The following is an 11997-nucleotide window of genomic DNA, read 5'->3' on the forward strand; positions in this document are numbered from 1 at the left end:
CTGGATATATGCAGCAATTTTACTATTGCAGCCAATACTTATCTTAGATATGAGGAAATTTATGATCACCAAAGCTTTGGCAAGGTTTTTACTTTAAGGCAGAGAATATATTTATGTTTTACCTCACTGCTTAAAATGTGAGGCCAGTATTGAGAGTATTAACAGTGGTCCAATTGTTGCCGACAGCTCCGCAATTGTTTCTGTAAATATTTGAACATTTCTTTGTGCAGTGTTTCTGGTTTCATGTTTCGACGATAACAATGCAATGGAGGTGTTTTTTGTCTCGAGCCTACATATCAAAAATGAAATCTCTTTTGTTTTTAGTTTCAAATATTTACCGCATATGTATGCCTTAGAAAATGAACTGTCTGATACCTTATTAATATATTTATACTACCGAATTATGCTCAATTGGAGTATAATTAGTGGACTGGTGTTGCACAGACAGGAAATATGGGTCCTGACCTAAATATGTTGTGTTCCATTTCTCTTCTTTCAGACTGCGTTATAAGTAGTAACAGCATTCCGATCCCAGTGGACCTCCTTCCCTCCTATTCGCCCATCGACTCGCCTCTGTCGTCGGCCGTCAAGATCGAGAACTCCCTGAGCTTTCCGAATAATCCCGGGCAGCAGAATTGCCTGCCCTCTCTGGATGAATTCTTGGGTCAAGGTGAGTTCGCAGTTTCTTCATACATTGTTCACATGTTAGTGTTAGCTCAGTGGTTAACGCCGGTGCCTTTCAAATCATAAGGTCCCCGGTTCGAGTCACTCCCAGATTAATGTATGTCGTCCAGTTACAGAGTTGCTTACAATTAACAATTCATAATCATGGACGTTAAATATGAATGTAAGAGACTGACTTCGGTCAGCTTGCGGCTTTGATAAGCCAATGAGACTTCTTCGCGAGTTCCTGCTTGCAGGAGAATCTAATATACATACATACATACATTGCCGAGGCAATTTTAAAGCGTCTTGATATTCTCTGAAAAAGGACAAGTTTTTCTTTGCTCCAGGCCCCACTTCTGGTTAAATGCCGTAAAGGAACTGGGAATTGAATTTTACAAAGAATTCCCTTCTTTAAAAGTATTTCCTTAAATATGTCCTGAACTCATTAATAGCAATGGAAAATACCTTTTCCTGATTATCAGGAATTAGCGTCAGGGAACGATCCAAGTGAGTTATCTATAAACCCTTTTGTGACTCTATTTGCGTCAGCCCGCCTGTAGCACGGTGGGTGCAGATATTGTGCACTTCAGAAGTCGTGTAATAAAATTTATCGAGTTTTCTTTTAACTCGTCTAGCCTCCGCAAATGTGTCCACAAAGGTGAAAGATTTTGGGCAATTTCCATGGAAGTATGTTCGTTGGCTTAAAATCATGTCCACTGCTTCAGTATAAATTTGTTTTGACACAGTTTATGAAACATGAAACCATTTGGAATATATTTGATCCTCAATACAATCCCTGTTTAGGGGTCCGTTTTGAGTAACTTGTCGTTAATATTTTCTCGCGATGGCTGAAATTCATGACAACTGCTTTTGAAGGTCACTTTTTTATGAAATGAAGTTTTAAAGATGAAATGTGACTATGAGGGCATCTCAGACCATCGTCTGTGATCTGATCTCTAGTGCAAAAGAAAGCAATCTATCTTGTATACCCAATTCACATTTCACTTGCCAACAACCATGATGTCTAGGCTATGAATCGAGATATCTCAAACTTTTTTTTGTTCAACTGACAGAGCTGAGTGGAATGTGTTAACATTACAAATTAGGTTTGTTTCTTCTGCGGTCCGGTACTACAGGTTTGAGGAAATAGTAACTTCAAACAGACTTCACAAAACCAATAGCGAGTAACTTATGCATCTAACAGCTTCAAGCAAAAGTTTGAGGGAATCCTTAAGGCAAATGAAATTTGGCTTTATTTTGCACCATATTACTTGAGAATTAGTAAGTTATACCTGTGTTTTTTTTTCAACTAGCAGAATCTGAATGGAATACCTTAACATTTACAAATTTGGGCTGTTATTGCCTCCGTCCAGTGAATAGGTTAATTATCACGACTTTACTTTTACACCATATTATATGAGAATTAGGAATTTATACCTGTGGTTTTTTTTTTGGGGGGGGGGGGGGTGGCGGCTCTTTTTTTTTCAACTAGCAGAGCTAACTGGAATACCTTAACATTTACAAATTTGGGCTGTTATTGCCACTGTCCAGTGAATAGGTTAACTATCACGGCTTCATTTTACACCATATTATATGAGAATTAGGAATTTATACCTATGTTTTTTTTTTGGGGGGGGGGGGGCACTTTTTTCTTCAACTAGCAGCTAGCTGAATGGAATACCTTAACATTTGCAAATTTGGGCTGTTATTGCCACTGTCCAGTGAATAGGTTAATTTATCACAGCTTTAATTTTACATCATATTATTATTTTTTTAATTAGAAACGTTATACCATTGTGCAGACTTATACTATATAGCATTCTAATGTGGAACAATACACAAGTAATTGCGTGGGAGGTGTGAAGTGGAGGCTGGTGCATTGTGGGTGGTTTGTTTTTGTCACCAATAATCTATGCGGCTTAATTATTACTCATCTGGTATTGACATACGATGTTCAACCAAATAAACAAAAAGTGAGTCACCATTTTGTAGACAGGCATGAAATATTCAAGTTTCATAGTTATTTATGTATATATATACACACACCTACACACTGTACACATAAGATGTGGTTTGTTCTTTTGTTTCTATGGCATTTCATAGAAACTTTGAAAATCTGTTTATTTACAAGTAAGTTTGATATATGTATTTAGGCAATCCATTTAAATTTGTTAGAAATTTATTACTGACAAAGAATATTTTCTTGCAGAGCTTTATGAAAAGTTGAATTTCAGTTATCAGTAAAAGTCTGTGTGCCCCTGTGTAGATCTTATGATTTTTTTTAATACATCGTTTATCATATGTATCTGTGGGGGTGGGGAAGGGAGGGGGAGGCGCAAGAATCATGAAGAAAAAGTGACCATACATCTGAGGATTAGTTTAAAAAAAAAAAAACCTCTCAAAGTATCATTTTGGAAAAGTGACTTTTCTTTACAAATAATTTTAATATGTGTGTGTTTAGCCAATCAATTTAAATTAAGTACACCATGAGAGATAGTGAGAAAGTGGCAATACATCTAAGATTTCTAAAACAAATTTCCCCTCCAAAAATGACCTTGCAAAACAGTCATAACGTTTTCTGTTGTTTTAACCTTTTTTAACCCCCCCCCCTCCATTCCTCGTTGACTGCTTATCACCCCATAACATCTTGACCGCAGTTTTCACGCACTTATGATAGCCCTATCACAAAATGATCTCATGGTCTATATCTCGACCCATGCGCGATCGACGACGTGACTCATCACAGGCAGTTAATCTCATTGGAGGAAACTAGAGCAATTAAAGCCAGTGGTTCTACGTTAGGGGTGCAACCCCATGACTGCTCACATAAGAACCATCAGGAAGTTATGGCTTCCTGCACGTCAGCCACACACACAGTTCTTTCCCCATAGACGAATTCCTGTTGAGATTTCGGGAAAAAAGCTGCGTCGGTTTATAGGAAAGATAGTGTGCCCCGGTAGAACAGACTGTCTGTGCGCATATTTGGTCTTAATACCAACAAAAAGATTGACACGATATTGTAACACAGGGTTATCTTTTGGGGGGTTGGCTCAGATAGTTCAAATAGTCATTATTACTCTGTGGTTGAGATTCATCAAGTTCAGTTCAGTTCAGTTCAGTTGTTCTATTCTAAAAGCCTTTTAAGAAAAAATCAAATCTGTGCGTTTGGGGGCTAATTCACTTTGATAGGAGAAACATATTTGACCGATTCTTCGTCCAAAATGCATGCTGTTTGTGGATTGCCTGAAAGCTACTTATTCGGTAAGGTCATTTGTACAACTAACATATATGTGACAAACATTGTAGTCATTTAGGGAGGTTGTTAATTATTTGGGTAAAATGTTTGAATTCACAGTTCTGTTGTTTTGGTTTTAAGTTTTTAATATCTTTGTCTGTCAATTTAAAAGTTGTCAGCTGGGAAAGAAAAACAAATTGTTATGGAAATGTTGTGACTGTTGTGTTGTTGGAAGCTTCATCTTTGGTTGTTGCATTTTGCATTTTGTCTGGTTACTATGGCTACCAGCTGACAGAGTATTGTTTCCAACAGTGTGCTGTTATAGTTTTTTGTTTTAAACTGAGACAACTTCTTAGGTCTGTGAAGTAAATGACTGTAACCTAAACAAATGCTTTTGATAGAATCACCTGAAACATTTTCAACAAATAACCCTGATTACCCGAGAGCAAATAATATTTTAGCCTAGCTATCTGTACTTTAGAAAGAAAAGTTTGACAGACAACCCATTTAGGACATGATCAATAATAAAACACTCTACAATTGAAAAGTTTTGAAAAAAAACAAAAATTTGATAAGTAGTTGAAGCCATTTGATATGATCTCCAAGTTGGCTAATTTTTGGATTACCTTTTCAAAAAACAGCAGTTTTATCCACTTTAGAAATTATCCACCACACTTGAAGTCATTGATTTTTGAAAAGTTGTAAAAACAAAAAAGTGTCCGGCAATTCGGCAGAAGGTAGATATTCTAAGAGGTTTTTACTCTAGTTTTTAACTAGATTATAAGGATGTACTTCATAAATTAATTGGATGCTACTTTTGCAGTGAGTATAATTATATTTGGGCGTGTATGTGTGGGTGTGATGGGGGGGGAGGGAGTTTGGTGTGCTCTTTAGCAATAAGGTTTTGGTAACATTAAATTAGTAAAATACTCAGTATTAACAATTGCACAGTTCCTTCATATTGTACATGTATCTATCGATCACATGAACCATACATACTGTATATCACATGTATCCATTGATTATATGAACCATAAATATATCACATGTATCCGTTGATTATATATGAATCATGCATATATCTATGTCCGCAGGATTCAGCGCAGACCAACCGCAAGCGGTTCCGGTATCATCTTCCCAGCTCCCCTCCTTCAGCGATGGAATGTTCCAAGTCTCCGAGTCGCTCCAGACGCTCAGCGAATTCAGCGCCGAGGACATTCTGAGCATCAAGAAAGAGGACGCCGGGAGCAGTTCGGACTATTACAGCCTCGAGTCCTCGCCGAATACCACAAACTTCTTGGACGCGGCGAGGTCGTCGACCGACTGCTACGGGAACAGCAACGCGTTGGTGTTCGACCAGGTCTCCAATTACCTTAGCAACTTTAACAAAGGTAGGCACAAATTTACACATCAAAAGGCTTCCAAATGGAAAATTTGTATGACCCTAAGAATTATCGGTCTTTCATTATTTGAGGGGAAAGCTTTCATATCCCAGCATCATCACTGCTCCCCTCTTTGGGACCATTTACTATTACTATTTTTACCCATTCATACCATAGCCACCCCATCTATGATACATGTTGTAAAATTTACCCTCGAAAAATGCACTGTCGCACACCCACCCGACAGCATGCAAAAGTGGTTGGGTATTAAAAAAAAATTTTTTTTTTTTTTTTTTTGGAACCATCTGGAGTATAGAGATATATGATTCTTGGTATCTCATTATCATAGATTATTTGTGTTACCTATGAGAGGCAGACATCTTGTATTTCTTCCTTCAAGCTCAGCGAAACCCTTAAATGCTGATTTTATGCTTTTCCTCGGTCTCCGCAATGGACCGACGAATGTTCGAGTCCGAGGGTGTGACCTAACTTCAGACGATTTAGAATTCATGATCGTGTCTATTCATGGGTACTCGAAGTAATAGAATCCTGTTAATCACTCTGTTGTGTTAAATTGCAAGTAACCGTGACGACGGTTTTGAGTGTGTTTTGAATCTTGAATGGCTCTTCCTCAAGTCTGAATGAGTGATGTCATATTGAAAGCGATACCGATCAATCCGATTCTCCGTATCGTAAAGTATCGTAAAGTATCGCAAAAGGGAAAGCGTGACTCATTCCATCCCATTAATCTCGACACCCTTTTATTTTATGTTCGGGACTTTTTCTTTCCCCTGCCTGCAGTGTTTCCCTGTTTTCCCAGTGAATTCAAAAGGTTATTGAGTACAGTATGCCTTTTCAAGTATGTTGCCTTTGCAATGCTAAGGAGTATTAATTTCCGGCGTTTTGAGTATGTGCTCTTTTTGTGGTTGTGTCTCGCTAAGACAAGCAATTTTAACTGTGAGCTCTGTTTGTAGATGTTTACGTTTGTTCGTCTGTTGTTGTTTAACTGTTTGTGTTTTACTTTTTCTTTGGAGTAACACCCCTCTCTCTACCCACGAGCAGTGAAAATTTTGTGTGGGATTGCTTTTCAACCACCATCTGCTGATAAATGTCAATTTGAGTCAATGACTTTCAAATCCCAGCCTAGTTTAAGATTTGTCAGAATTGGCAGCAGATTTTAGCCCTTGTTTATGGTTACCATATTTCTTTGGTTGGGAAAGTGGGACACCATGGGTGTAATGGGAGGGGTACCTGTTCTCCCATCCCACACCCATTACACACATCCCCTCCCCCACCTTGAGGGAAATTTTGAAGAGTATATACTATATAAAGCAAACAGTAGCATATTTATAGTTTTCATATGTTAAGTTAAGCACATCACAAAATTCTTTTTTTTTTTAGGTTTGGTTTTTTTTTAGCATGATTTTTATACAGAAGGACTAGAGTTTGATATGATTGACTTTATTTGGGTTTTTTTTTAAAAGTATCTTTTGTGGGTTTGCAAAGCTTATCTAATGACATCTTTAGTCTACAAACCAAGTTTAAATGGACTTTATTGTCGCCTACATTATTTAGTTCTCAGAAAAGACATTGTTGTTTTCATTGGAGCATGCATAAAGCACTGTTTTCCTTTCATATAGCTGTTATTATGTGGTTAATAATTACTGATGCGTGTTGTCATTAATATAGATAATAGCTATCGGTCATGCCAAAGGATTTAATCAGAGTGTGTATGTGTGTAGCACAATAAACCCACATAAAATGTTTAACTTAGAACTGTTCAACGTTTGAACCGTCAATCCACTTTGGTCTGTTTTGAAACAGTATATACAGTATGTATACATTAATATATATATATATTTATATATATATATATATATATATATATATATATATATATATATAAATATATATATATATATATACACATATATATATATATATATATATATATATATATATATATATATATATATATATATATGTAGATAGATATAGATAGGTAGATATATATATGTAGATAGGTAGATAGGTAGATATATATATCACAAATTGTTCATATGAACATTTTAAATGGCTTTGAGTTTTAAGTGGAATTTATAAGTGGGATAACTTTTAAAATACAAATAAGAATATTGACTAAGGTTTTGTTTCCTAAATTTGGTGTTTTGTTGCTTGTTGTCGTCGTGGGTCTGCTCATCTGTTACCTTGGTAACGAAATGTTATAAAAAATAACGTGAAATTTATGGGTGACGGGGTATGGAGTAACGCAAGCCTCGTGATTGTTCAGCTGGGATCGGTAACAGAAGCCAGGTGACCGCAGCCACACAAAAGTCATTCACAAGTTTTCTATGCCCATGTTTGGTGTTTTTATTCCTCTGCTTCCTTCCTTACGTCATCGAATAAATCATCCCGGCTTTCGTGGTCTGTTGACCCTCTTCCGTTCACGATGGTGTTGACTTTTCCTTTCGATACGGCCTGTTTTTTTTGGGGCTTGTTGTTCGTCTGTGTGTGTGTTTGGTCGTAAAAAGTGTGTGTGTGAGAGAGAGTTAAGTTTGGGTATGAGATTTCTTTCCTGACCAGACACGTCGCTTTCATTGCTTATGTAGCCCGGTCGGTTGGGAAAACCAGTCGGAGATGTGTTTGGGTTTAGTTTCAGGATATTACGTCATCCAACGACATCCTTCCCACAAAATGTTGCAACCACAGACTAAAGAGCTCTTTTCAAGCAACATAATAAGTCATTGCCTGAAAGTGAAAGTTAAGTGAGTAGGCAGAGCCCTATGTAAATTCATGGTCTACACGAAACTTGCTAAAATTTCCTTGAAATAGTTTGCGTTGCAATGGACGGGCATGAAACATCAACGACGTCGAAAAAATTCTGGGTGCAAGAAAGGGAATAAAACAAGGAATAGAAAACAGTATTTGAAAACACAGTTTTATGCCGATTTCACGGCTGCCACAAATCCGCTGCGTATTTTTGCAAATTAAAAACAACACCTCCTAGAGATTTGTTTCTGTCTTCACTAAATGAACATAGAATTGACCAAATTATTTTGTGACCACATTTGATGAAAGCAAAATTAGCATCTACACACTTTCATATTAATACACTCTAATTTCACATTCCAATTTCACATTCAATTTAAAAAAAATGATAATTTGTATTTTTGTTATAGCTTTTTGTAGCCCTGAACATTTGGGGCATCTCCCTGGTTACAGTGTGAATCACCAATAGTCGTGCCTCTGTTGATAAAGACTTTGAGGAAGTACATTTTTTTTTAAATTTAAAAAAATAAGTAAAAAATTATTAATATTTGAAAGTTAACATTTTCAATTCAACTACTCAGCTCCTTTCTCTCTTTGCTAAATTATTTATATCATTATGAATAATTTTTTTCTCTTTTTTTCTTCTTTTCCCGCCATCAGGTCAATTTTCACAGTTTGAAGCCTACGATCCGTGTCCGACCCCCACGCCGACGACGAGATTCCATCCAGTTCCTATTCAGAAACCGATCTCCGATGGGTCGCCAAGCCCGGACCTCACTTGCATCGGACAGTTCTCGAGGGGGTCCGAGTCACCGATCGGCGATAGTACGTCGAACCCCGTGATTCCGGCAGCAGTGTTAGCAGGGTATTCAGGTAGGCACCGCTATTCATAGTTCTATGGCTGCATCTCCACGGTAACCGTCCCCATTACGTTGTTTCAAGTGAGCGATATCGGAAACTAACCACCGTCGGTCATAAAAAAGTCCATTTCTGCTCTCTCTCCCTCCCTCCCATCTGCTGTTTCAGTGATGTGGTATATCAGATAACCCCCCCTCCCGCTCCCCCCCCCCCCCCGAGCTATCACTCGAATGGAAAAGACCGGGGAACCAAACCTATCAAGAATTTGGTAATTTGTTAGTAGCTAAAATTTCAATCCATCATGGAGTCTCTAGACATAGTCTGATATTTTGCTGGCTTTTTCGGTAATATTTTGCTAAATGATCTCACTTTTGCGTGTATCGAGATGTATCTACGAAAGATAAAAAAAAATCGAAGAGGATCGCCGTGGATACCTTCCACTGCTGGAGTTGTCATGCAAATTATAGAGACTGTTTTTCATTTGTCGTTGTTATCTTTTTAGTTAAACAAGACAAAGTCATTGAACTATAAATAGATGATGACTGCGTCAGACAGCACCTCCCCCATACCTTTTCATAAACCTGTTGAATATTCAGTAGATATATATATATATATATATATATATATATATATATATTTATACATATGGGAGTAGCTTCAAAAGGGTTTCAGTCCTTGAAAAGAATCTGTTACAGGTTTTCAGCATTTCCTTCCATGTTTGGCTGAATGCCAATGATAATATCCCTCTCTAAGTTTATTTATTTTGATGAATCACCGTGCGTGGGCGTTAGTCATTCAAATCTTTATTGTTCCATTTTTTTTTAGTATTGATATGACTACTGTGGCATTATAGATATGACATTTATTAATATCATAAAAACCGGTTAGAGGAACAGAGGGTCCCCGCACACTCGGCAAACAATTTATTCAGTCGGCCGAAAGGATGTAAACGTACGATAACCGGTGGCAACAAAAATATTTTGATGAAGGAAAACATTGGCAGAAGAGCTGGGTTTATTGATTGTGGGATATGTTAGCAGACGTCATAGTTCTCAATAAATTATTTGGTAGGGGGGTGGGGGAGTTAGAATTTGAAAAAGTTGAGAAAACAAAATTGTTATGAAAAGACATGTGCATGAATGCAGAAGGAAAAAAAGATTACTAACTTGCAGCTTCTTGTTTACTTGAAATTTATATTTCAAAGATTTAATGGTAAACATCACCATCTCTCAAGTTCCCACCTTCCTCACCCGCCCCCCACCCCCAGCCTGCCCCCTGCTCCCCTCTCTTCCATTCCCTACTCAGGTGTATAAAATGCATTACACTTTTATATGATTACATCAAAATTATATATATACATTTGGAAACAGTACTGAAATGTATTCTTTATCTGCATTAGAATGTAATTGCCCTCTCCTTGCGATAATTTCATAAAATGATTCAACGATGCTGCTTAGCGATAGTAGCATTAGTTTGGAACGAAAAACTGAGGAAAAATTTTACTCTTGGGTTTTATCAAAATATCAAAACTCTTTCACTTCAGAGAGGTAGAAAAATAAGATATCCATTGATTGTTAGATAATTTTATACATATAGATATATTTTTAATATTTCTTTTTTTTCTTTCTTCCGTCCAATTCTATAGGCAGCGGTCCCATCCAACTGTGGCAGTTTCTGCTCGAACTCCTGACCGACAAGACGTGCCAGCAGATCATCAGCTGGACTGGGGACGGCTGGGAGTTCAAACTCTCGGACCCCGACGAGGTTGCCCGGCGGTGGGGCAAGAGGAAGAACAAGCCCAAGATGAACTACGAGAAGCTCAGCCGCGGCCTGCGTTACTACTACGACAAGAACATCATCCATAAGACGGCCGGCAAGCGTTACGTCTACAGGTTCGTCTGCGACCTGCACAGCCTCCTCGGTTACACCCCGGAGCAACTCCACGAGATGGTCGGCATCTGCCCCTCCCAGGAAGACGACTGAAGGAGGGAGAGGAAAAGAGACTAAGAAAAAAATAAAATAAACGACCACCCTCTTGCCGATTCAACTCACTGAAATTGTCTGAGAGATGCCGGTAGTGATTTTTGCTCTCTGCGAGACGATCGAGTACGTGCCCCTTCCGACAGATCCTGGAGAATATCGTGTCTGGAGGGCATCCCCCATCTCCCTCCCTCCCCCTTACGGGTTGCATGATTCGACCAGCCTTGGAGTAAAACAGGCGATTCGCTGAAGAGACTCAGAATCATCGGCCGAGCGAGGAAGTCGCTAATTACAGTTTTCTGGGTGATGCGGATAACCACCTCGGCTTAATGTCACGGACGTGTCGGATAAATAGATGATACATGACAGCCTGCTGTTGAGACCCCAAGAAAGGTGACGTTTGATTGGTCCATTGGTACGGGGTCGAGGTCTAAGGCTCTGTAACTTTATAAAAGAGTTGCGGTAATTCTATTTTTTTACTACCGGCATTCCGGATACAGGACGTTCCTATTTTTAACGAGGGCATCACATGGTACCCTTAGGTGCCTGGTAAATTTTTTTCGTATTTTACAATTATTAATATTTCTGACACGATGGGGGAATACTTATTATTAAGTTTTAATAATTGGAAGAGAACGAGAGAGAGGCAGAGAGAGAAAGAGAATACGAACAAGACTAACGCACAACAGTTTTTCTTGAGCTGAAAGTTTCTATTTGTTTTCCCCACTTCTATTCATAGTGAAAGATCATTATTTTTCCAAAGATCTGGAAATTATATTTTGGGTAAAAATGAAGGAAATGGTTATTTCTTGGTGGCTTAAGAAGCTTGTCACAGAACTTTCAAGTAGGGTTGTGTTGACATCTACAAGAGTTTTCTCTCTATACTACTAATGATATACCTTTCAGTAGAACATTGAATTGGCAATCATCTTTTGTGTGGTGGGGAGCAGGGGGGGGTTGAAGGGGGGCGGGGTGAGAAGCCACCACCACCACCCACCCATATTTTGTTGGATCTATATTTTGTAAACCCCTAGAAAAATGTGCCTGTTGGATGAGTCAGGTCCGATTGTGCCATTTATCTTGAAACATTCCTTCATTAAAAGATAT

At 38.2% G+C, this 11997-nt stretch overlaps 1 protein-coding gene across 2 annotated transcripts in view; it reads left to right on the top strand.

Annotated features, from left to right (window-relative positions):
• LOC139976716 (transforming protein p54/c-ets-1-like) overlaps positions 1–11337 on the top strand; it is a 31340-nt gene extending 20003 nt beyond the window's left edge. For both annotated transcript variants that reach the window (XM_071985380.1, XM_071985381.1), the window contains 4 exons: positions 500–670; positions 4996–5292; positions 8713–8925; positions 10556–11337. In XM_071985380.1, coding sequence (XP_071841481.1) covers positions 500–670; positions 4996–5292; positions 8713–8925; positions 10556–10893 — 1019 coding nt within the window. In that variant the 3' untranslated portion in view covers positions 10894–11337. The remainder of the gene's footprint in view (positions 1–499; positions 671–4995; positions 5293–8712; positions 8926–10555) is intronic.
• The last annotated feature ends 660 nt before the right edge of the window (positions 11338–11997 follow it).

The sequence above is a fragment of the Apostichopus japonicus genome, chromosome 12, assembly GCF_037975245.1.
Source record: "Apostichopus japonicus isolate 1M-3 chromosome 12, ASM3797524v1, whole genome shotgun sequence".
Classification (NCBI taxonomy): domain Eukaryota; kingdom Metazoa; phylum Echinodermata; class Holothuroidea; order Aspidochirotida; family Stichopodidae; genus Apostichopus; species Apostichopus japonicus.